General features: G+C 41.1%; 1 protein-coding gene across 2 annotated transcripts in view; it reads right to left on the bottom strand.

Annotated features, from left to right (window-relative positions):
- Positions 1 to 27,718, bottom strand: part of MACROD2 (mono-ADP ribosylhydrolase 2) — a 1,806,074-nt gene that overhangs the window by 1,120,973 nt on the left and 657,383 nt on the right. For both annotated transcript variants that reach the window (XM_075596064.1, XM_075596063.1), the window contains exon 5: positions 18,084 to 18,200. In XM_075596064.1, the coding sequence (XP_075452179.1) occupies positions 18,084 to 18,200 (117 nt within the window). The remainder of the gene's footprint in view (positions 1 to 18,083; positions 18,201 to 27,718) is intronic.

The following is a 27,718-nucleotide window of genomic DNA, read 5'->3' as shown; positions in this document are numbered from 1 at the left end:
ACGTATCTCGGGACCCAGGGTTCCCGGTGCTGAAAATAGCACAGTTCAGATCGAGAGGCTCTTCACATTTTGAATACAGTAAAATATAACAAAAACGCAGTCAGGATTGCCGCTTTAAGTAATTAAAGTGTGTGTCCTTCCCTTAGAAGAATACTTTAGCACAGCGGTGCGCAAACTGTGGGGCGCGACCCCCAGGGGGGGCGCGACACTGCCGACGGGGGGCGCGGGGTTTACAGAGGCCCCGCGCGCTTCCCGAAGGCACTTAAATTAAGTGCCGGGGGAGCTGCAGGGCCTCTGTAAACCTAACTTACCGTGGCTCCGGCGGCTTCCTCCCTGCGGCGCCATGGCAACGCGGCGTCAAAATGACGCCGCGAGGTCATGTGACGTCACGTTGCTATGGCAACGTGACGTCATTACGCCGGAGCGCGGGTAAGTTGGGGTTGGGGGGGGCGCGGGAGCGAGGGGACAGCCATCAGGGGGGCGCAGGGAAAAAAGTTTGCGCCCCCCTGCTTTAGCAGATAGTAATATTGCAGTCTTCTGCAGTAAGTAATGAATTGTTTTAAAGATTTCTAGTAGACGACCTTGACACACTAAAATATTACTCTCCAATAAATAAATCATACTGCCTGTTTCCAACATTGCCTAGTTGCTTTGGCAAGTATTTACATACCAAGTCTTTAATGTGTCTGACCATAGTGAGAACTATATAAATCATGTTTCACGTCTGATGACACTAATATGTGACTGGTAAAATATTTATCTTTTGTTTTGTACAATGCGTTGTTTAAAATCACATACACGGTTTGAAATGAGCTGTTATTGCCTTCGTTTTGGAAGATGTTTCCTGCAAGCAGGAAGTCATTAATTATTTGAGACAAGTGGTAGACATTGACACATTTATCACAAATACTACGTTCTAATGATAAATAAATCACACTACTCTAGAGCATCCAATACTACACATGTTTTAACACGTATTTACATACTAAAACCCAATCTATACAACCATGCAGTATGAGCTGTAATAAATCATTCTCTATCATACAATGCAAGTGGAAACTTCTACATTATTTTTTATTTGTTTAAGGTACAGTCCTGAGTATTAGCAACAAATAGTGAAAACAATCAACCATGAAAAGTCTGCCCTACCCTTTTCACAGATATTTCCTAGTGTGACATATGTTTAATAGCTTTACAGATGTAATACTCCTGAAAGCCTATAAAGCAGGGGTGAGCAACTCCAGTCCTCAAGGGCCACCAACAGGTAATGTTTTCAGGATATCCATGCTTCAGCACATGTGGCTCAGGCAGTGGCACAGTCTTCCATTGAGCCACCTGTGCTGAAGCAGGGATATTCTGAAAACCTGACCTGTTGGTGGCCCTTGAGGAGTGGAGTTGCCCATCCCTGCTTTAACATAATATAGCAGAAACATGTGTAGCGCACTTTCCCCCACCCCCTGGGAGATATGGCAGCTACGATGCAATATGTGCTGCTTTACCTGCGGCTCACAGGAGGCCTGAGCCTTTGCTGTTGGGAGCCTGGGGTGTACCCGAGTCATCAATCGGTAGCGCCTCCACCTGTACGGGATCCTACTATGTGGGATAACCCTGTTAAAGGAACCCCATACAATAAAACACGCGATAGTACGTATAACAGTTTTACTGCATGCAAACAAATACCGAGTAAATGTATATGTATAGTTCCACCCACCCGGTCATACGCGACCATTCCCTCCAATGTACATCAATCCGGTGCCCACACACTGGCAATACAGTCCCGCAACCTGAGCGGCCCTCAGGCACCCAGCCACCCTGATGTCCACGAGTAGCAACTCCCGCCCAAATGTGTGAGACAGCGCTGCCCCCACAAATGTGTTTACAGTTGGTGCACTTGTAATACCTGCCAGGTGCTCCGACACCCGGTAAAGCCAATAATGGAAGGATGGTATCCACTGATCCAGCGACGGTTGTTGTCAACGACGACGTCCGCCTCCACGTGGAGTGACCTCCCGCTCGGATTGTATCCCCTTGGAAGATAGTCTTAATATCTTAATATGGTGGTCTAGTTCCAGACCACCGCATCGCCAGTTCGCCGCCGCGTTCTGACTGTGTCCCTCTCTCTGGTACTAAAGGGGCCGTGTCCCTAACTGATGGGCCGGTCCCTGCAGCAACCACAAACTGAGGGGAGTCAGGGTCTAGCTGGGGCCTAAGAGGGTCTTTGGCCTAGTGCAGGGGCAACTGACACAATGCACATGCACACCCTACCCTTCTGGTGTCCCAGCTCCGACAGGCATACTCCTAGTGCACGCAAAGTATCTATTTGCCCTACCAGGGGAATATTAGCTCCCTATTGGCTATCTGTCGGCACCAGCCCCTTTGCATTGTGGGGTTTGTAGTCCCCGCTGAGCCCTGCTATCCAATGGCTGCCTCGCGCGCCTTTCAATGCATATGCGCGGCATCTTGCGCATGCGCAATGGAATCCAAGATGGCGGCACCCTGCTACGGGAGCCGCCAATACCTCCGCCGACCGGGTCACCCGCCACAAGCTGCAACAACCCGCTGCAACACTTCCCTCCACCATAGCGGAGGCAAGCCCCTGTTATACATGCGAAATGACATGACTTCTGTTATACATGCAAAACATAATACTGAATGTACACAATGTGGCATTGGAACATTTATTCCCAACCAAGGGAGGAATGGAGCAGCAATGCCAGGGTTTGCACTGATCGGTTCTAAAGCAGCGTTTACAAAAACGTAATGGCACTAAAAAATGGCCCCATTTTATCCACCCTGACAGACTACTGGATAATTTCACCACGAGGTACTTTTATTTTCGTAACCATGTTTCTAAATCATCTGTGCATTGATTGATGTTAAAGGTACAGTGCCTGCATTAATAAAGTACAAGTATCGCTCTTAAAAAAAGAAAGCCCTAATAATAGCAACAACATTGCACAATTTGTTTTGATAAAGCCGTCAGTGTCAACAAGTGTCACAAACAGGTGTTTCAAAATTAATCAGCAATATAATTATACTCTAATTCTGCAAATACCACCATAAGTAGCTGCTGAGAGCTGCCAGATGAACTAAAAAGGCAGATATCATTATATTCACTGGGGTCTAATTAGCCAGTCATTTTAAACAAAAGCAGTGTGACAGGAAGATACTAGTGTGTGAGTGGCATTTTGCAATAAAACATGTTGTCGTTGAAAGAACAGACTGAATAGTATATAGTATGTATTTTTAATTGCTAATCTATACTATCCATGTCAAATATACCATTCATCTATTTTAAGGAGCAAGAAAAAGCCATTTTTAATTTTCTTCTTCTTTTTTTTACATAGGATTGAAGCAGGGAGTCTCCGGAGGTGAAGACCATTAATCTCAGCTCGGAGACCCCCTGCTTCCAGAGATACTTACCTCCAAAGGGGGTGCCGGTATATCCTGCACGTTTTTAAAGGTCCCGCGTCACGTGGGCCAATAGGAAGCCACACTACTACAGTAATGATGTCACAGCTTCCTATTGGCCTACAGGGCACGGGAGCTTTGAAATTCAGCCAGCACATGAACCCTGGTACCCGAGCGGAGCGGCTACCGGTACCTGCTACGGAAGTATCACGGTAAGCAGGGGGGCCCTGGGGCTGAAATTAATGGGGCTCAGCCTATGGGGGGGGAGGGGGAATGGGGAAAAAATGGCCAGCTTGAATTGCCTCTTTATAATATCCATCATGCCTCTACACCCATTCACATAACCAAACTGCCGGTGAGAGGGGTGGGGGGAGAGGGGTAGGGAGAGAGGGTTGGGGGGAGGGGGGTGGGGAGAGAGGGGTGGGGGAGAGAGGGGTGGAGGGGGATTTGGCAGTCAATTACATTTCTAAAAGCAGAATTTGTTTTAACTAAAAATATAAGGAAATAGTCTTGCTGTTTGGAAATCTGGAAAGAGGTACTGTAAATGTCCCAAGTCTAGCAGAGATTGTCTTGCTTGCAGCAAGGAAAACTTGATGGTACAATGGATAAAGCCTGAACCCCACACTTTAGATATTTTAAACGATTATCTGAATAAATTGATGATGATGGACAAATTAGAAGCTGAGACGAATAACGAATTAAGAACGGAATTTTAAAAAAAAATGGGAAAAGTTTATTGATACTAAGTTGCAACAAGATAGGGATTCAATCATACAGACATTTGAGCATACCTCTTGGGGTTTCCTCAGACTGATTGCGCTCGGTCACAGATAATTTCGCCTTTGAGGAAATATGATAGTATATTGTTGATGGGGGAGATAGTGAATGGGGAATCTTATGCCAGATTCTGTTAGGAGACTGTGTGGTGATAGCTTTGATGTTAATCTTTGAAAATGTGATTACTGTATCTATTTTTTTCTTTTTATTATTATTTGTGTTATTGTGTTGCGTTTTGAAATTATAAGTATGATGAGCAATACTAGAAACAATTTTGTGCAAAAGTATGTTTTTCTGTGTTTCTTATTTTATTTATTTTTCCCTGTATTGTAATGTCGTTGTTTAATGTTTGTAAACCCAATGAAAAAACTATTTTAAAAATATATATATATAAGGGAGACGTTGCTGAATAATGCTTCATTTTATCTTTAGTACAAGGTTGTTCAACGTTCCCAGCTAATGGAAAATGCTCGCAGACACTAAGGGCCTCATGCAGAGAGCAGCGCTAAAGTAAATCTCGCCATTTTTTTGAGAAGTTCGCGCAGAAAACAGCAGAAAATGGCGAGGTACGAAAAACGCGCCATTTTTTTTTTCTATTTCTGAATCTCGCCGCGCGGCTGGCGAGAACCTACATCTCGCCAGTGTTAAAAACATCCGAACTCAGAAAGGCGCGATCGCCATCTAGCGGCTGTTCGCGCCAAGAATATGGCGCGATTTTCGACAATTACCTCCGCCAAAAAAAGTTGTCAAGAAGCTGGAGCTCGCCGGCAATAGGGGGGGAAAAAAAATGCGCGATTTTTTTCTCTCACTTTTCTGCAGCGCGCATCTCTCCCTTTTAAACTCGCCACACGCATTCATGCCATAAATTGCGAATTTCGCCCATTTCTGCATATGGAGAAAAAAACTCTCCATTAAAGCTACTTTTTCTTAAACGCTCCAATTCATTCTAGCGCTGCTCTCTGCATAGGCCCCTTAGATTCATAATTGTAAAGGTGCAACACAACTTGACAGCAGAGTTAACTAATGGTGGGGATAAGTTTAATAGAGTCGGGTAGATTAATAGAGTTGGCTAAGCTAGCCAATGTTCATGTAATGGCGGCTTCAAAGCTCACGCGTCCTGCGGGCCAATGGGAAGCAGTGACGTCATCCAGTGTGGCTTCCTATTGGCCCACGTGAACAGGACCTTTAACAGAAGATACCGGCACCCCCTACGGAGGTAAGTATCTCGGAAGGCAGGGGATCCCGGGAGCTGAATGAATGGGGTTCAGCTCCTGAGACCCCCTGCTTCAATCCTATGTAAAGGATTGCTCCTTAAAGTGGGAGTTGGACATGGAGGGGGTGATTGCCATCCTGCTCTTCCAAGGTCAAGGGATGTACTGTATGGACACTCACCCCAGTCTCAATGCTGATTAGATTGGATAACTACAATGTAAGTATAAGGCAACAGGAGCTACTCATGTTTGTGCAAGAATAAGGCTGTATGCATATGGAAAGGTTGTGGCTCATACAAGGAAGAAAACTGGTGCCTGGGGATTGGAATTATTTGCCAATACAATACAGGTTATATGACATCTCTAAGTATGCACCGTAAAATTCATAGAAAGATGTTTCCAAACACTGTAAAACAACTGATACCATTGAAACAGACTGAATACATAGAAAGAAATGAAGTGTATATATATATATATATATATATATATATATATATATATATATATATACACGCACAACATAAACTTACAGTTTCTGCTACTACATAATTATTTTTCACAATTTATTTTGGAGTTTGCAGTTTCCAAACCCTGTACGGGTTTATTGACTAATGCAATATATGAGTAATTTGGTATAGATATACCTAGGATCCTTTTAATAAGATCAGTTATTACTTTTTGGGGGAGGGTGGGGATTGCTGCCGCAAATAGGAAAGTCACGTGTTTATTTAAGGTCACTGATGCAGAACTGCTGATAATGAAAAAGCCGTATGAGTCACGGTTATCGGACAGCATGTTGTTAATCGTTTTGTTGTATTTCATTGTCACTTGGTTGTACAAATTTCATTTACTTGGTAGATAAAATACCACTGGCATGCCTTTTATAAAACAATGTGCGCTCACTCACGTGAGCTAGTATGATGTCAAAATATCACATGTATCCTCTATTTATCAAATGAATAGCAAAACTATCCTTCAGAGCCGCCAACAGAAATTATTGGGCCCAGGACAAACATATGAAGCATCCCCCCTTTTACTAAATAAAATGGTCTTTTAGTTTAACATTTATATTTAGCCACTGTACCGTGTATAGGTTTCACTGGATGTGCACTGAGCTCTGTCTGTGTTTCATGTTCTGTCTGGTTTTAAATATATATCGCCATGCTCAGTAGCACTCCTCTGTGACACCTACATGCTTATATATATGTTGTGGTTATTTTGGGGGTTCAATATGAGCTGGCAGGTGTCCTGTATGTTTTACAAATCTTGTTCAGCTGGTCTTAGCTGATTGGAAGGTGGCTCTTCCTATCTTGTTGAAGCTCACCCCCTCCCACATTTAAATGGTTAAAAGCTCACTCCATAGCATCTCCCACTCTCAGGGGAACTTGCTTGCTTGCAGTATGATTGTGACAAATCTAATACAGAGTGTTTTTCCTGGTAATGTACAGGTTAATAAAAGCTTCAATCAGACTTAGAACTTTGCAACTAATATTGACAGATTTATTATAAATCATTCTTCCTGGCATTGCACAGGTTATTAAGAATTTATATTAGTGTTAGGGACCCTTGAAACATGGTCTGCCTTGGAGGGGCTCAATGGCTTACGACACTTTGGCCAAAATGTTAAACTAAAAGACCATTTTATTTAATAGATATCTATACATATATATTTAGGCACTGTACCGTGTATAGGTTTCACTGGATGTGCACTGAGCTCTGTCTGTGTTTCATGTTCTGTCTGGTTTTAAATATATATCGCCATGATCAGTAGCACTCCTCTGTGACACCTATATGCTTATATATATGTTGTGGTTATTTTGGGGGTTCAATATGAGCTGGCAGGTGTCCCGTAGGGTATATAAGAAGGTAATGGACCGGGAGGGGGGATATAAGGAGGTAATTTTATATATTGTACTATATATAACACATTCACAAGTAGGTAAATAATGTACAGTTAAAAATCAGTAACTAAATAGGAGATAAATGATACTATAATATCGTCATTCGGTGACTTGAACTAATCTTAAGAGCAACAATAGCCGTCTAAGTCAGCAATGCGCAAACCAAGGGGCGCACCCCCCAGGAGGGGCGCTAGATTTTCTGGGGGGGGCACGGCAGTTATAGATGTCCCTTGCTCTCCCCTAGGCATTTAAAGTAAATGCCAGGGGACCGAGAGAGGCCTCTATAATGCACTTCCCTTCCCTTCCAGCGATGCGTCGTCCTGGTAACCCAGCGTCAGATGACGCCATGGGGTCACGTGATGTCACGTTACCATGGTGACGTCACATAACCCTGCGCCGAGGAGAGAAGGCAGGGGTGTGCATGGGGAAAAGTTTGTGCGCCCCTGGTCTAAGTAACTGCTCAGCAACACAAACATGCCTTTGTGTGGGTCCAAGACTTTGTCATGAAGCTACGGTTATTAATAATATTATCTATTTTTAAAGCCAACATATTTTCTGCAGCACAGTAGAATGGGGGAACAGTAGTTTAATGAGCACAATGACATACAAAATAAGATGGAAATACAAATATAGAATAAAGTAACTGTCGTCTAAATTTAACATAGGTTGAACTTGATGGACGTATGTCTTTGTTCAACCTCATCTACTATGTAACTATTTAACACAGAACAATATAAAAGGTATTGAGGGCACTGGCCGTGAGAGCTTACAATCTAGAGAGAATTAGGGACACCGTTGAAATAAAAAGGTATAAGTGGCTGCTCTTTGTCACATAGAGTATGCTACATGATGTTCCCTTTTGGGTTTGAGGTGTGGATGTCAGGGGGGGGTGTCAGATAGGCTTCCTTGAAAAGATGAGTGTTCAGGGAACTTTTAAAGGTCTGAAAGCTGGAGGAGAGTCTGATGGAGCATGGTGCATGGTAGGGAACTCCCCAGAGAGGGGGCAGCATGGGAGAAGTCTTGTAGATGGGAGTGAGAGGAGCTTATAATGGACGAGCAGACATAGGTCATGGGCAGAATGGTGGAGGCTTTTAGGAAAGTATTTGGAAACAAGGGCTGAGGGGGTGGCATTGTTGACGGCTTTGTATGTCATAGCTGTGAGTTTAATTTTAATTCTAGAGGATAAGGGAAAGCAGTGTAGGGATTTGAAGAGTGGTGAGTGAGGTAGATAGTTCTGGCAGCAGCACAGTTTATGGTTCAAACAGGCAGTATATTCACATGCCCAATGGGAAAGGCATTACGAGACTTGTGCCCCAGTAAAAGCATCCCAAACACAAATTAAAATGTTTATCATAATAGGATGCACGCAATTCAGCAACTTTAATTGTCTTTCCCCCCCAGATGTTTACTTTTCAGCATTGTTAGTTTGCTGCATTTTCTACTCATTAACTGGCTACACTGTATCACTGTGATCTGTTTTTATTAAAACTCCTGGGACAGAGTTCATCCTGGTTAATATATATTTCCAAAGTGAATCTGCAATACTAGCTATGATTAATTGGTTTCATTATCTAGACTTTGGTCTAAAATAGGTATTCAAAAGAGCAGTTCCTACTGCTCGTTTTATTTCCCCCCCCCCCCCCCCCATCTTTTTTACAAATGTCGGAAGCAAGGGGTCTCTGCGTACATTTCGGCACCTGGTACCCCTGTTCCCAAGGTACTTACCGGTAAACGTGCGACCAGTACAATTTGCTGCAGGGGAAACAAAATGGCGTTTAAATCTCCTGCATTATGTGGGCCAACAGGAAGCCACAGCATCCTACTGCACCGCATGACGTGGACAGAAACCAGCGGTACCTTCACGGGTAAGTATTTCAGGAACAAGGGGGTCCCCAAAGCTGAAATAAATGTGGTTCAGCTACGGGGACCCCTTGCTTCCCTCCCAAAAAGGGGAAGCCACAGGGAAATGTCCCTTTAACTTTGCCTTCTCCTCACCTGTTGACATTGTTTCATTCTGTGTCCAGCACCCATGTTCTATCTACGGCATTGAATCAGACAGAGAAAGAGTGACTTAGAGCCGTTCTATACTGGTTGCGGACGTGCGCGCGCGTGTGCGCGTGCACGTGCCGCATGCTTTTTGTGTGTATACTGTGCATGCTGTGAGCTGTGAAAGTACTGTGTTTATGTGTGTTTGTATATGTGTGTGTGTGTGTGTGTGTGTGTGTGTGTGTGTGTGTGTGTGTGTGTGTGTGTGTGTGTGTGTGTGTGTGTACTGTATGTGTAATTTATTATTTATTTAAAAAAAAAAACATTGGTAAAAATAAAATATTTATTACATTTGTACAGACACACAAATACATACACACATACACACACACACACACATATATATATACATACATACACATGCATACATATATACACACACACATATACATACATTCAGCGCCGGTAGCGGCGCGAAAAGATGATTTTCCTTCTCTTCCCCGCTGTCTGTCGGCTCCCCGCTCCCCGCGGCCCTTGAATAGAAGTGCTAGCTGACCTCAGCCATCGATAACTGCCGTGTGCGCTCACAGCGTAGCACGCCCCGGCAGTATAGAACCAGCCTTACACTTTTCCTGTGGCAGAGAAGTGCATGTCCTGCTCAACATCTAGAGATTCTAGAGCAGTCACACAAAAAGGAGGTTAACGGAAGTCAAACCTCTCCCAAGTCTCAGGTAATATATAATGCTTACTAATGTAACTTAAATGGCTGGGTTGAAATATTAATAGGCAAGACAACCATATGTCTGCCATTAGGAGATGAATCCATTTCAGTGCTAAGAGGGGTTGCACATTTAAGGCTCTTGCAGATATGATTCAAAATAACCCCCATGTTGTATTCAAGGTGTTCGTGATAATTCTCAACACTTTATTTAGCAAAACATATATTTGTTATTGTTACCTTTCAGTAACAGTTTATTTTATTTAGTGTCTTTATTATGATGTGGCACTGCAAACATAAGCCCTTGTAGTTTTGCATTTTTGGGAGATACAACAAAATGCCCAACTTCTTCCTTATGAAAAAATAGCGTTGATTCAAAGTGTGTAACAATGTTTGTACAGAAATGTACAAAAGAATTGAAGCAGGATGCTAAATATTTGTTAGCGTTCCTTTCTTTTATTTCTGTCTGGCTTTTGTGGAAGGTTGCACCTTTACAAGCCTTTCTGAACATTTGAAATTTGTTGAAAGACTAGATAAATAAGAAACACCAGATAGAATTGCCATTTGTCCTAAACTTGTTAGCAATGTTCTCCAGGGGGTAGTCAATGTCGCTGCAGATTCAATTCGTCTACACTCAGCTAGATCCATTATTTCTTCTACATCTTTCTCACCAAAATGTTTTGTTTTTTTAGAGATCATTAAATGTAGCCATCTTCCTTTCTGAAATTATTATTATTTTTTTTTTAAACAGGTTTTGATAAGATAAGAAAACATGGCCTTTGAAACTTCTGGGTCTGCATTCAGAACAATATATTTCCTATTGCAAGATGTGCAACTGGTTGCCTGAAACCAGAAGTAGCAGCAAATGATTTCATAGATTATATTTTTTAAATATTTAAACTTTTCTTTTTCTAAGTATATCCTGGGAATCAGCAATTCTTTCAAATAAAATATCATAAAAAGTTAACCCTATTTTAGAATGTGGGAATTGGGACTCATCTTTTTTTTTTAACTCTGTAAAATAAAACAAAAAGTTGGATGGGACAATTGCAGCTCTTAGAAAGTGTCCTCTCACTTGTAGCATCCTGCTAAAGCAAATATACAAATATACAGTATGTGACGGCAGGGGTAGATTTGGCTGCTTTTAAAAGAGGTTACGCCCGCCATTACCCCTACCCATCAATAATATATCTGTGTTGTATATATCTATGTGCCTGCTTCCAGCACTTCAGGGAACAGGAGTAAACTATGTGTTCAAGAGGGATTGTTGCAAGTCTCATGAGACCATTTTCATATAACTATTTTCATGTAACAAAACTAATGTTGCAGTTAGCCCACCAATCGGGGCCAAGTAACATTGGAGGCACCTGCCATTGACCCTTCCTATGTGTATCCATGATGTGCCATTGGGTATAAAAGGTGGGGAGGGTGGACCCTGTTATTTAGTTCCAGGCATGAGTTCCAGTGCAGTTTCTGTTAGTCACTGCGTGGGAGCATTACGGGGAAAATCTCACGGGGGTCCCTGCACCTAAGCCTGTAGGGTGTTCCCCAGTTACCCCAGTTTAGAGTGCATGTTTCATGTATGTGACATTTGTGGACAATATTTTCCAATAAATTCAGTTTTATTAACTCTAGTTCTGCCTGGTGAGTTGATTCCTGGTGTTTTTGTCCTTGTCTCCCGTGACACAGTATAGTCCTGAAAAAACCAAAGCACTCCTGCTATTCTGTCAAATCAAGAAGCACAAAACTGCACATAGGTTTGGGCTCATGGCCAACTAAAAGAAAATGCATACATTGATGTGTATTTAGAACAATAGTAACCTGACTTTAACCTAAATAAAGTCAGTGTGAATTCTTCTTAAAAACAGATCACCCATTACTGTTTGATTTGATTAACATTTGGAACCAGGATAATTAACCACTGTGCTTCTAGAAAAGTTCCAATTTATTGCCATCCTTTGTTAGAATAAAGAACAAAAAAAAAAAAAAAGGATTTATAAATGTATTTCACAGGTAATAAGACCATTGACACTTTTGTAGCAGCAAAACTAAATGAAAACATTTCTACAACTGCTGCCACACAATATACAAACCTTTTCACACCAGTGCGCTCATTTTCTACAGGCTATTATACTTGTTCCTCTGCCCAAAATGATGCGAAGCTCTAGAGAACGGAGGATGGAAAATGTTTCAGCTTCTTTTGACACATAGCAATAAATAAATTTCCCTTGGTTCTACATGGTCACTCGCATTCTTTGTGGAAAAACAAGTTGTTAAGCTTTACTGTTTCACATAAAAATTCCTCTATAAGCTTAGGCTCAGACATCGATATTCCCCTCTATATTTACAAGTGTGTACAGCTGCTAGTTGTTAGGATCTATGGTCGTTATTCATAGAGCCCACAACTGTTCCACAGAAAAGATTCTAGAAGTTTGGATAAACCTAGGTTATATCAAACAAACGGTCTTATTCACAAAGCAGCACACATAGTAAGCCCATTGACGTAAAAAAATAAAATAAAATAACCCACTATAGCTAGTTACTAAAAACACCACAGCTAGGGTAGCTTTGTGAACAAAATGCCGATACTAATGGGATATGTGTCTTTTTAGGTTTTCTATAAACCAAGTTTTAGCACTGTATAACAGCAGCAGTCCGATGAACTGGTAAGAACATTGTGTCTAAATGTTACAAAGTTGTCCTGTAAATATATCAAAATCTATTTCTAATTTATTCCAAAAATCGAAAGCCGTATACTTTCTTTAACATGTTTCGTGGTTCTGACTTATTGTTGATAATCTTCATAAGTCCTTTGCTGCCTGAGGGGCAGTGGTATAACTACAAGTTATGGGCTCACCTGCAAACATTTTTAAAGGGCATCCCAAATAATCCTCTACCACTCTCCCCGTCTCTCCCTCTTCCACACCTCTCTCCTCCCCTCTCTTTCACTCAATCCGCCCTTTTTCACTCTCCCCCCCCCCTTCTTGCTCAATCCCCCATCCCTCTCACTCCTTACCCCTTGCACACACTCATTTCCCCCTCTAAGAATTTTACCTTGACCAGCTGCTCCAATTCTGGCCGCATCGGTGTGGGAAACTGCAGAGCTTGTGTGGCCACGTTGGGCAGGCCCAACTTCCAGCGCCGACCAGGGAAGCAGGCAGGGGAGGAGAAATTTGCAGCAGAGTGCGGGACTTGCAGCAAGCAGAGGCCTCAGCACCAGCAGCCGGACACAGAAGTTGGGCCCGACCTCTAGCCACCACTAGGCCCAACTTCTAGCACCTTCTGCTCCCCCCCCCCCCCCCCCCACAGCTCTCTAGGAGGCCCTCCTCCCCCTGCATTGCAAGGTTTAGCAGGATGGCGGTTACGCCACTGCTGAGGGGCCTTTATTACGCTGTAATCTCCTTGGGGCGGTGCTTACCTCTTGTATCAGTATGTGTAAACTTGGCAATATTTTACGGTTAGTTATGGTCCATCAATCTAATTGCATAATATCTGCACCTTTTAAAAAATTAAAATAACAAAAAAAAAATTGAATAGAGCTTTACTTTCATCAGCAAGAGGGTAAGTGAAACTTCCAATAGGTTTACAACTTCCGAATATGATTCATGTACAACAGGAGCATGTATAAAATTTGTGTTACTCACTGGAGACTCCTTCCTTTTACAATATATATAACCATGTGGGACAGTGGAAATAAACTGTTTATACACTGGTTAGCCATCAGGTGTAGAAATAAGAAAGGTACAACAGACAAGAAGAAAAACAGATGATATGATTTCCAGTGACATCCGGTTGTTAATAGTAATAATAATAATCATCATCATCATCATCATCATCATGAGTGGTGATGCAAAGCAGAGTCATGAGATGTTTACCAGAATTAGGGATAAGGGAAGTAAGCAAAATTGATCACATACCAATGAAAAAAAATGACTTTTGGAGTTTCTTTGACATGTAGGAGACACGTGATAAACTCATTATGCACCTACATATTAATGACATATCTACTGTATGCATACATGTACTGTATACATGGCATATCTCTGAAGAACTACGCTGAGTAATAAATATTTGTTTCAGAAAAACTGTATTTCACTATATATATATATATATATATATATATATATATATATATATATATATATATATATATATATACAGTGTTCGACAAACCTATACATTTGGTCGCCCCGGGCGAGTGGATTTAACCCCCGGGCGAGTAAATATTGGCCCAAGCAGCACACGTTTGGTACTAGGTGGCGAGTAGATTTTTTTGTGTGGCGAGTAGATTTTTTGGTGATTTGTCAACCACTGTATATATATATATATATATATATATATATATATATATATATATATATTACACAAGGGGGGGGGGTGATAGGTTTCAGTCACAGATAACATTCCTACAGTATATGCACTGTTTTTAAGTTTAACCTTACCTGCTTTATTCAATGTACTATCGCCGGAAGAAGAGATCAGTGAATCTCGAAAGCTCGCACAAATAAAAGCATTTCGTTAGCCACAGAACTGTATTGTCTATTCATTTTTGATATATAGCAGAATAAGTGAGTTCTTCAGTATTAGGTGATACCTTTTTATTTGGACTAACAATTTATGTCGTTATATATATATATATATATATATATATATATATATATATATATATATATATATATATATATATATTCATTATGATTCACCACCACTGCTTCTATAATACTTGTACAATGATCCATCACTGCCCGTCCCAAAGTAGTAGTAGTAGTAGTATGTCTTTATTTATATAGCGCCATAAATATACATAGCGCCATAAATATACATAGCGCTTCACAGTAGTAATACATGTTGTAATCATATAAATAATATAAATAACAGGTCATGGGAATAAGTGCTTCAGACATAAGAGTAACATTAAGGAAGAGGAGTCCCTGCTCCGAGGAGCTTACAATCTAATTGGTAGGTAGGAGAACGTAAAAAGACAGTAGGAGGGAATTCTACCAAAGAATCCATGTGTACAGTATGTCTATATATATAAATCAATCTAGCCCTGTTTTTCAGATAGTATTTTTTGTATTCCAGTTTACCAGTGGCATACACTTTAATTTCAGCACATATCTCTGATTAGAGGGACCCAACGGCTGATTACTCCCGCTGTGGCTAATGCTAGTTTCTCTACCAACTGCTTAGTTCTCAGCAGGTATTGCCTTTGAGAGCCCATTTACATTGTTCTTTCCACTGATTTGCATTCATATTCTAGTTTGATAAAGACAGATGCAGTCACCTGCAAAAGCCATTCCAGGTTAAAAGAAAAGAAGTGTCCAAACGTTTGACAGATTAAACACATTTTCAATCTGTATTAAAAAAAAGATGGGGGGAGGAATGATAATAATTGTCACCCAATATGGTTACTGAGAAGCAGTAAAAAGCATCCTTACCTACCATACACGAATAGGATATTGTGTACAGTTTCAGAGTCCTTCTGAATCCCACGGCTGCACTATGCTAAAACTGCACTGGGATATGTAAACCCTTCAGTACTCTGCAGTAGTTGGCACTGGACCAGATTAAGCTCTGTGTTGGGGGCAGAAGGAATACTCACACCAGTGAGAAAAGCACAAGCATATATCATGTACTTGACCACCGTGCTGAAACGGTTACCCAAGGTTGTGTCACAAAGTAGGGGGAAATCCTATGAAAGACCATAGCTGTAGAGAAAAGAAGGTCCCTAGTATAGCACTCCCAACTAATGAAATGATGATGTAATTAAAATACAACTTTATTAGTGAAGTAATGATAAAATAATGATGGACTAAACAACACAAATTCCTCAGCAAATATCACTATCCTTAATAGTCTCTCTCAAATTCATATCTGACTGAAATGACTGTCTGTTTGTATATGGTTCAAAAGCTTTTTGCTAATAAGGAATAGCAGTACCTGGATTACTCAGGACTCAGGACAAACTGCTTACCTACTGAGCGGCGATGCTCGCCTTTTGATAATACGGCACTGTAACGGTCACCCAGTCCTGACAGGACTCTAAGTGAACAACCATGTTGTTCTAGTGTGAACCATATACAAACAGACCGTCATATCAGTCAGATATGAATTTGAGAGAGACTATTAAGGATAGTGATATTTTCTGAGGAATTTGTGTTGTTTAATCCATCATTATTTTATTATTACTTCACTAATAAAGTTGTATTTTAATTACATCATCATTTCATTAGTTGGGAGTGCTATACTAGGGACCTTCTTTTCTCTACACCTATGGTCTTTCATAGGATTTCGTCCTGACATAACCAGTCCCAGCACCTCAACTTTATATATACAGTAATGAGAGTGTTCCACCCTCCCCAGTCCCCCATTCCCCTTTAACTACATCCTGTGTCACAAAGTATTTTGAGGGGGTCACTTTGAAAAGGCAGTTGTGGCTAATAGTGTAGGTCATCACTTCACCACTAGCTTAGGCTGTCCTCCGCTCTCACTGAGGGGGCACATCAAAATTACCCTGTACCTAGGCTCAAAAGTGACCACGGTCAGTGAAAACCAAATAAAGGTGAGAAGTGCTGGTTCTCTGAAATAAACCTTCAAAACCTACGGTGGGAAAAGAGAAGTCAACTAGAATTGTATAAATAAGTTCCAATAAACAAAATAAAAATTAATTACATGTAAATTACTATATTTATTAGATGAAACAATATACAGTATCTATTTGTATTCTTTAACAATAGATCTATTGTTCATAAATACTTCTACAGTATATGCCAAATATATTATAGCAACTTGGGCGTTTGTTTTAATATATAAACACAGGTAATATGTATGTATATACTGTAAGAGGCATGTACAGTTAATTACCATCTTGACCATTTATATAAATATTTTATCTGTAAGTTCATTATGCTACACTGATTTTTTTGGTCCAACTAATCGCTGTCAAATGAAATCATAACCATTACATTAATCACATGTCAGTTTCGGAGCTTGATAAATTACAGTTAATTACTGCCACGGCACATAATTGTCATGAAATTTTCAATCAGTGTTAATGAGGCAGAAAATATTTTGCCCTAGTCGGTAAATAACAAAATGTAATACATCCCTCCATCAATAAAAGGTTAATGAACCCTGCGTACATGGGGGTGATTTATTATGGTTAATAAATCAATGTGAAACATCAACAGAAAATTTGCTGGTGTGAAATGTCAGTGATTTTTGCACGGTTTTTAAACCAGAAGTATTGTACCCAATCTTACTTCTCTCCTCCCCTCCAAACAGCCCAACACAAGTATATAAGTCTATCTTTACTATCAGTGGTTTTATCATCTCCATGTAGTGTTACCTTAGTAAATCAAAATTGTTCCACTAAAATATTTTTTTCTGTTACTCAATACGACCTTTATCGTGCCTGAGACTTCAACTTGTATCATTCTGAGAGAAGGGCCACAATCTTCTTATTGATACAAGTGCGCTATTCAACATAGATACAAAACAACTGCGTCATTTTACCCCCCTGCAGTCTGCAATCATTAATAACACTAGCTTCATTATTTAATACATATCAAAGACCATTTTCCCCCTATGACAGAAGGCATTTAGATTTTTTTGTTTCTAGTTTAGTATAGACGGAGAAAGACATTGTTTTGCATGCGCCTATTCATATGTAACAGAGGAATTTTGATCAGTCCACTTTAGAAGGGCAGAAACATTCCAGCACTTACACTGCATTCTGCTGGCTGTTACTGAGAGCTCAAATGTGACAGGTGCTGTCACAGTAATTGCCAATCAGCCTTTGCACAGCAGCTGAAAACACAATATATCACTTTGATCTCTTTGGGTATGAAAGTATCCACTATGCACAAATCTGCATGAAGAAAAGGGAAAAATACATATTTTTTTAACAACTGCTTTCATGGCAGTGAAACATTATAAAGTGCACACTGTTCATAGCTCCACCTCACATTTTCAGTCAGGTTATTCTCTCCGAGAGGCGGTCTCCCAAGTGCAACTAATATATAAATATATTCCATCAGTGTAAAAATAAGCACAAATTAGAAGCGGGTGTTTACTTACATTTTGCTGGCAGATCGTAACCACAAGTCATTTTAGCTTGTCCAGTTTCGCAGCCGCTTAAACTGCGACATTCAGCGAGCAGGCAAGACCCTGAAGCTCTGTGTATACAGCCATCCACTGTAAGGAAAGAAAGCAGAACAGACAAAGTTACATTCACTGTAGAGAAATAAGGCTTCTATTGTATGGTGCCAAAAGTTTTACAGAGATGCGCATTTAAGTGAAGTAACAGCACAGCAAATCTCTTCTAGGTGAAGGTCTCCCCACCAAAACCTCAACCACAACAGGATGAAAGAAGTACCAGTCTGTTCATTGGGATACAATCAAATGCATAGAGCCCATGAACAAAGCCACAGATCAATAAATAAAAACAATTCAGGGCAACATAGCCAACATTTTATGTGGCCCAAATAATCTACATCAGCGATGTGCTTTAGCTCGTTGAGTGCCTGGGAGGTCGCGGGGCCAGAGGTTCACATGATCGCTCCATCACTGATAATAGAAGGAGAGGCATCAACCTCCTTGCGTCCGCCATCAGTTTCCATCGGAACTGGGAGACATAAGCTACTACGTTATGGGGCTCCCAGGATGCCAGAACCTATGACGTAGTAACTACCTCCTGGGGCACTCAAAGTGGTAATACAGCAGACTTTAGCTTCTGGATCATAGTGTGATTTTTTAAAATTTTGTGTTTATTACTTAAAATAAAAACTCCAACAAATATACTATTCGTAAACAGTAACATTTGACAAAAAAAATAACTATTAACTCAATAGGTTCTGTTCTGTTCATTCTTTTGACTTGTTTGAATATAAACCTGTAAATGAATGGGACAACATGGCATGAATTATATACATTCAATTCTAAAGTTTAACCAGTCAGCGTAGATATTTATTAGTTCTTAGCAGTTCTAGTTGCAATGTGTTACAGAAATGTCACCATTGTCAAGACATTTTTGAAAACGCTACTCTCTTTTAACCAAAATGTCACCATCTTCACCATATAGTCACGTTAATTCAACTTTACATTAGTCATGTAACTTAGCATATTTTGGTCGCCTAACCTAGCAAATTGTTGTGATGATTTTTGCCACAATCAGCGTTTGCAGGAAGTTTTCGCATATCCCTACTTTAGTCATTGTCAAACGCAGCCAATAGCGGCTATCCTTTGGTAAAAAGGAATAACATGTCTAACAATTATTTTTTGTCTTTGTATTGTGTTACGGTCAAGTTAAGCCCTGACACGTGATATGTTGCCGTAAAGCAGTACTGCTGTGCTTAATATCATAACGTTGAATCTTGCTACTCTGAGGTAAGAAGTGAAAAAAAGTTAGAGGAGCGCACAAACCAAATGGAGCAGGAAGGACCCAGAGTACAAAAAATGAATAAAAGGGCACTTTAATGTGTCATGAGACCCTGTCAGCCACACCAAGGATATGCTGGGTCTCATGACACATTAAAGTGCCCTTTTATTCATTTTTTTGTACTCTGGGTCCTTCCTGCTCCATTTGGTTTGTGCGCTCCTCCAACTTTTTTTCACTTCTGTAATCATCACTGGAAGCTGCACAGCCTGTCAGCCACACCAAGGATATGTGAGTACTTGCATCTACTGAGGGGAACCTGCCAATGAGACTGATAGTGGGTGGGCTTGCACTACCCACCACCGGTCTTCAGGAGGATAGTACCCATTCTGATTGTTATATATCACTATCAATATTGGTTATTACAGATACCTTTGGAAGGAGGTTCTGGCATCATTGTACCTTATTGTCCTGGCATTGGAGCGCTTTTGTCAATTTTTCTATATTCTACTCTGAGGTAAGAAAAAGATCAACGTAGGATGGACTGGATGCAAAAACTATGCGAAAGCACTCCACAACTCGCCGGGATGATGACAAATTAAAAAAGGTTTATTAAACTACATAAAAACAAATGGACATACTACAACAAAGCAGGGGGATAGCACTCACACGCATTTCACCCTTCTACAGCGCTTTCTCAAGGAGTATGCAGTAACACACAATGAAATGGATTATATAGCTCCTCCTGTGTTAATATAGCTCAGAGGTAAGGCTCTCCAAATTACAGAATGCTGAACATTTTATATATTGCTTTATTTTCCTAAATATTTTGAAATGGTACAAATTACACATGACGTTTCCAACTTAAATGATAAATTAGGACACAATAGTTGTGAGTGTAATAGCAACACAGAAACGGATAGCCGATAGGGATCACTTGGTGCACAGGGTGTCTCCATTTCCTTGCTATATTGCCTAGCACTTCACTGTAATTCTGAGTCTTTTCTGCATTTAGGATATCCTTGCATCTACCCCAAGCACTTTTTAATTTCTTTACAATATTAGCCTCTGTTGCTGTGTCCAAAACAGAAGAGCTGAGGCCCTAAGTAATAATAAAAGTAATATGCTTCCATTAAATAACTGAAACACTAGTCTGATTATTAGACATTAAATTGGCATTATTTACTTCAAAGCTATTTTAAAGCTCCTCGCCTGGAACAAGTAAACGCAACGATCCACTTGCTTAAAACAGAGTTGTGCTTTTGGATGAACTTAAAGACATGTAGTTTAAGTCATTAAAATATAAATATGCAATTACAATTAGGATTACATTTGATGCAGTGCCAAAAATGAGGGATGAGGGTTAGCAAGTGCTCATTCATGCACCCCACAATACACTCCAATGGACTTGAAGTCATACACTTATGGCACTTTTCTCCCTATAAATATAAAATATGGTAACATACTGTACAAACTCTGTTAGTTTGCTAAACACGGATTCGTGCTGGTCAACATTTTGATTCGTCTGACCGTGTCTAATTGCATTAGTGTTTGTGACTAATGGCATCTTTTAAACACTGGACTTTGAGTGATATGATCTGCTGCATCTCTCAGCCTGCACTTCCCTGGAATGTCACACTATTTTCTACTTACACATAAGGAACAACCTGCTGATGCCCTCTTGAAATTTTGAATGAGTGATTCAGATACTAATTTTAATGCACTTTGCATCCCAGAAGTGCAAAGTATACAAAATTAGCATGCTGGATATTCGCGCCATTATATACATGTATAAGAGATGTGTGCAGAGGTACATATAATGGAGACCAATTTGGGTGAAATAATATCTTGGCTTTATTGAGCCTGTTCCTTTATCCAGGCAAAACATACAAAAGCAACAAAATAACAAACCCCTATCCCTTTGTAAGAGCTAACTTACTTCCCCAGACCCTATCTGCAGGACTGGAGGGATATTCCCATTACCAGCCTATCACCCCAAAGTCTCAGGAAGTACCTTAAGCACCTGGCCCTCCATGTCAGTCTCTGGCAGGTTCCTGGGTCCTCTGTGTCCAGGAAATATAGGTGTCTGGGAGTCTTGATCTCAGAACAGCCTTGTGCTCAAGACAGTGTCTGTGTTTAGGCTTCTCTGTTCTCCTACTATAAGCCCAAATGTGAGCTAAAGAATCTCTCTCATGTGTCTCACATGAGGCTTTTTATAGAGCTCTCATTAGTCCAGATGGAGACTAGCTATTTGAGTGGCTGCAATCAACTCTCTCTCTCTGTTGGATTCTCAGAGCTCTGAGGCTGCTTTATTTAAACAGAGATAAGTCCCTGTTACATACCTCCCCTGTTTGTGGGAATCTCGGGCTTACCACGGCCAAAGCCCATTCTTCCACTCTCACACGAGATATCCCGGTGGCTCGAATGAGAGTGGATGGAGAACAAGAACCCTCAGTCCCACTGGGATTGGAGCCCTTTCTCCAGATTATTAGTGTCTCCTCCAGAAGGTGCTTGAGATCAGCACTCCTCAGTCACTCAAGGAGGACTTTTTCCAAGTACAGTCTTTCTACTGACCGCTTAGTCATGAGTTTTCCCCTGTGTCGGGCGATCCTTTCTTCGTAGGCAGACTGTATGGCGACGGTCGCAGAGCGTTTATGCAAATAGCTTTCTCTCTGCATCTTTTCCATGGACTCTAATTTAGCACTAAATGTCCATTCCTTGTAACCCTTGCTCTGGTCTTGCAAAGCCTGTGCCAGCTTACTTATGAATTCTGTCTGATGTCCGGAATCAATTTGTACTATCTTAGACTCCTGCCATTTCATGGTATCACTTAAAGAACATTCAAGAATAGCTATTTGAGTTTTCCGCTCTTGAAGCTGTCCTTCTGCACTTCTTTTACCACTAAATGCAATTTCCAGTTAAGCTTCTTTGGAGTTGAGTCGCGATTCCACATCTCCCAGTAGTCCCAGAGCAAGGCTTAAATCTGTTTCCTTGCCTCTATTTCTGACCTGCAGCTGCTCCTCCTGGACGTTGTCCAGCTCCAGCCGGGCCCTCTCATTGGCCATGTGGTCCAGCAATTTGCAGGCATCGGCCATCTTGGACTCATAGCGCAGTGATAGTAGATGTAACGGTGATTACCCCCCCAATCTCACATTGGCCTCTTACATGAGGAAACTGCCCCATGTTACATGTAATGTAGTGTGGTGCACCTGCTGGCTTGCAGAACTCCTGAGTCTTCCGAGGTGATATGGGGAAATACATCAGGACTAGCTCATGAGGTAATGCTGAAAACTACTCACTTCTGGTACAGCGCCTCTATCTCTTCCAGGTCCCCACGACAGCAGGGAGGAGTCTCTGAAAGAGAACCTCTGGGTGCAGCTTCTCCCTGAATGACTCCACTCTCAGGCAAGAAGGTTCTTTCATGTTGGACATTCTTTATTAACATCATTAGTGGCAGACTGCCCATCATTGCGGCCGGTCTCTAGCCGCTCATCATAAAGGTTGCCCACCTCAAGGAAGTCCCTGGACACCACTCCTAGTCAGGGCCCTAGAAGCTGTCCTTGCTCTTCCTTTACTCCCTAATAGAGTAAGGGGTATAGTCTGCCCACCTCTCCCCTAGGGGAGGGCTACAATCCTTACCAGAGCCCTGGCAGTGTGTTGGGTCAGACAGTCTCATTCAGGTGGGATGAGACACTGACTAAATTCAGGAAGTGTTGTATACTATATAGCTTCAGTAGGCACCACCCCTGTGTCACTGTAAGTGGACACAGAACATGATGTCACTTCCTTCACTACACAATACACATCACAGGGGATGCAAACCTGCCCTTATCAGGGATTACTGCACAGGAGGAGAAAGACATATAACCCATAAACTACACAGGGTTACATAGAAAATCCAGAAAGCGCAGAAATCCGGTGTAAACATAAAAAGAAAATAAAACCACACAAATAATGCAATTCTATCTGGACACAGGAACCATAAACAAAACTTCAGATGAATATGCACTCACGTTTGATAAGATGTAAACATGCATTCAATCCCACATGTAGTCTATTAATATAGATGTTCTAGTCGAATTCTTGCTTGACTGTAGAAAGTCCACAAATACTGCATAAACTCGCAAGCCACAAAAAGAAGAAATAGACAAGATGGTGTAGATAGTAACAGTATATTGCAGATACAAAAGAATAGGCAATGGCAACTCACATAGTAGCCCCATGCAAAGGCATTGTACGATAGACAGTGGAGTGATGTACGGTAGTGGAGGATGGTATGCCGCTGGCAGTGGTGCTTCTGCATGAAAGCTGATGTGGTGTCAGCTCCCTGCGATGTTTGCTGAAGCTCACACTTCTGCGTTCCAATCCTCACGTGATCGACGTCCGCACACACTGACATCAGTCCTCGGGCAGGCTCTTATCCAAGTCTGTCAGGAATCAGGAGTGGGTCTGAATCAGAGAGTCACTGGTATGGTTGGTTGAGGGTTCCTCCCTGTTAGCACCGCACAAACACTTCTTTGGGTTACACGACTTCTGCCTTGGGCCCTCTGGATATTCTGTCATCCGCGTGACGAATCCTCCATTTTCTCTAGGCTGCAGGGCATCTCGGACCCCCTTTTTCGCTGCAAGATCTGCGGACGTGTCTGTTCCTTCCACGGTAAGTGAAGCATCACTTTTCTTTTTCCGCCTTTTTGTTTTGGACGACTCCGTCCCATCAGGGATACTGGGTTATCCGTATATTTGAGCCTTCAGCAGTTGCACTGTATCCGCCAGATTTTTCTTGCAGTTGCGTTAGCTGGCGTAAATATTCAGTGATCTGCTGCTCCTGCTATTGCTCCTGCTGATCACATTCGTCATCAGAGAGAGCGGTCTTTTCGTTGCGTACTGAGTTCAGACACCTCCACCATTCTTGGGGTGTTTTGTGGGTGTAACTCGGTTTGGGTTCCGAATAAGAGATATCTTCATCCTTATCCGTATCCTCATAGGACTGGAAGGGTCACTCATCCGTGGGGTCGGGTTCATTACAGGAATGCCACATCTTGTCCTCCATTTTGGGGCCATCAGGTGTATTTTTCTTCTTGACCTCGGGAGGCGCTATTGCAGCTGTTTTGACTGTATTCGCTAGAACCCCAGCTGGTCCTACAGGTAGGCAGCCTTAGCTTTCAGAGTTTGTAGCTCTCACAGTCGTCTCTGTACTCTACTACTCTACTCTGCACTCTGTCTCTGTCTCTTCTACTATAAGCATTACCACTGCAATCTACAATGCAGTAGTTTGAATAGTGTGAAAGATGCATCTAAAACTCATAATCACGTTAACATAAACTTATATAACAGGGAAAAACATAACCATTTTGGATAAGAATATAAAAAAAGACAAGAACAAACATATTCCATTTTTTATGGGCAGCTGGGGCTTTTTAATAGTAAAAACAATGAAGCAGTATTTTTTGTATTACTTATATTTGTAATAAATTTTATTGGAAAGATATAATTTATCAACTATGATTATTACCGGTGACCCTCTGAGCTCAATTCCTTTTTTGATTGTTTTTAGCAACACTGTGCCATGTTCTATAGATTGCTCTAGATAAAAAAATGTAAAAAAAATTCTAGCACAAGATCATTTTGAATGTAAATATGTTTTTAAAAATTAAGTCACCACAAAAGCTGAGGCAATATATACACTGACTGAGACTTGGTATTAGTAGGTTCAGTTATACAAGCCAGGACTCCACAAATACGCCAGTGATCCAGAACTGTTCATTTCCTACATTATTGTCACGTTTCTTTGACGCACAGTTTTCTTTATACATGTAATATTCATTTAGCTCTGAGTAAAAGACAATGCAAAGAGGAAATTATTTGTGTGGAGCTAAGATATCAATTGACATTTTCTGTAATACCATCAAGAGGGTCCAAATTAGGAGATATACAATACCTAAGATCATTGAAATTGGAATTTTACCTTACATTCAAGTTAATGATGCTATGTTTTCTTAATACGATCCTCTCAAAAGCTTCTGTCTGTTTTCCTAAGTGACAATACAAGAGGCAAATAGCAACAGCTTTAGGCTGCGCTTATAGTGCCCGGTGACGGCGACGTCGCTCCGAATCAAATACACTGACTCCGTCGCAAGCGCTTAAAGTAAGCGCGACGGCGACGGAGCGATACAAAATTTTGAAGCCGGGTCTATTTGATTTTTTAAAGACAGTCACCACATGTGACTGTCTCTAAACCAATCAGAGACCGTGGCCTGTCCCCTTTCGTGACGTCGCTGGCGACAGTCGCTCAAAATCCAAATATAAGTTTCGCTAGTGGCGACGGGTGACGTCATCGGTCACGTCGCCATCACTATAAGCGCGGCCTTAGACTTGAGGAAACCCTCCAGTCAAAACTATATCAGCAGATGCCAACTTCCAGACCAGTGTAAGAATGTGGTCTAAAGCAGCAGATTAGCTTTACTACTAAATATGTTAACAAGACTTTGCAGCACTGAGACCTCCAAGACTCAAAATCACAGAGCCTGATTGAAAGAACGACAGCGCCAGACCACAGAACTAGTGTGCGTTTCTAATGTGTTTATAGATCGACTTACCTATTTAATAACAAGAGCAGCCCAGTTTCTGTACAAGAATGCACCATTATCACTTGGCTTGCAAACAATATACACATTTATATAATTGCATTATTTCTCCACAAATGTGAAATTCTTACGTACAGTACTAGGAATGGGTAAACAAACCGCAACATCCATAATAAACCCATACCAAATCTTTCCAAACAGACTGGAATTTATGGTTTCTGCTTCCAGTTACCTCCCAGATTTCTTTAATCAGGGCCACACTTCATACAGTTACTAGCAAACATCAAAAACGTCCTTCCTTTCACCTCCTCACATACACCATGACAATGGGGCTTTTGCAAGCGGCTATGTAAATAAGTATTTGCAAAAAGAAACAATGGAGGTCTGAAACTTACTTTTGCAAGTTCCAACACATAAATATAAAATATATATTTGATCTCTGATGATGTTATTTAATATATCTTTTAAAAAAAAAATTTTTTTAACAAGGAATATATGCAAGAAGATAAAATAAACACGGATAAAGTATCAGCATAAAGGTTTATTTTACACACTATCCAAATATGTCAAGTTGCTAGTCTGCTCTGAGGTTTGCTTCATAATGTGATACAGCGGTGCCTGGGAAGATAGGTATTGCATTATTCATAATACAGATAATTGATATCCATGGTGAACGAGCAGAGAAAATTAATAAAATAATATGCCCTTATCAATCTGTGCTCAGGCATATATACAGTTTAAAAGGTTAACAATTTGATGATGGAACTGTACTCCTCGTATGCCTTCTTGAAAACCTCCAATATGTATTTCACCTTAAAGCAGCAGTGTCAGCTACTCAGCCTCTTGGTAAACATCATTATAGTAGCACATTAGAAAAAGTCAAAATCCTGGTACTTCTCAAAATGTTACTTTGAAGGTGTCTCTTCCCGGTCAGGTCTGGATGACAATGAAAATGACACAGGAAACACCATGTTAATATTAAGTCAGAGAAGAGAAGGCTTATTGACAGACATCAGTCCTAAAGTTTGATATTTTTAGGATATTCATTTATGGCGAACATCACAGCCATATTTCCAGACTAGAAAAGTCCTCGTGCCACGTGATATTATGAATAAGTTGCCATGTACACATTCATTTGGGAGAAGGAGTGGCTCAGTGAGTAAAGGCGCTATAAATAATTACACTGAGCTTGAAGCAGGGGAATCTGCTTCAATTCCCAGTATCAGTGTCGGCTACTTGTGACCTTGGGCAAGTCATTTTATCTCCTTGTTCCTGAGGCACCAAAACATAGATTGTAAGCTCATCTGGGCAGGAACTGTTTCTGTACAAATTCCTATGGCTGCGTACTGCGCACTATACTGTAATTGTGAGGTGCTTTGAGTCCTATTAGGAGAAATGGCTATATGAAATAAAGTTATTATTCATTTGATTGCCTAGATGCAGGACCGCAGAGAGCTTTCCCAGGGGCCCAGGACTAGAGTTTCCACTTCCCCCACACCCCCATGTCGGCGGCCTTGCAAGACCCCCCATTACTCCTCCCTCATCTCACTCTCCTACCTATTCCCCCCTCAAAAAAACCCTTCCAACACAATAACCCCCGTTCCCCACACAACAATCCCCCTCTCCCCATCTTGGGTTGCCAGGTGCCTTCTCCAAAAATACTGGACTCAATGGTGAAAGGTGCGTCAGGTCACTATGTCCAGGGAGGAAAATACTGGACACATACATGTCCAGTATTACAGTACCTCTCATTT

Source organism: Ascaphus truei, chromosome 4, assembly GCF_040206685.1.
Source record: "Ascaphus truei isolate aAscTru1 chromosome 4, aAscTru1.hap1, whole genome shotgun sequence".
Lineage (NCBI taxonomy): Eukaryota > Metazoa > Chordata > Amphibia > Anura > Ascaphidae > Ascaphus > Ascaphus truei.
Note: the sequence above shows the minus strand (reverse complement) of the source record. Positions and strands in the feature narration are given on the sequence as shown.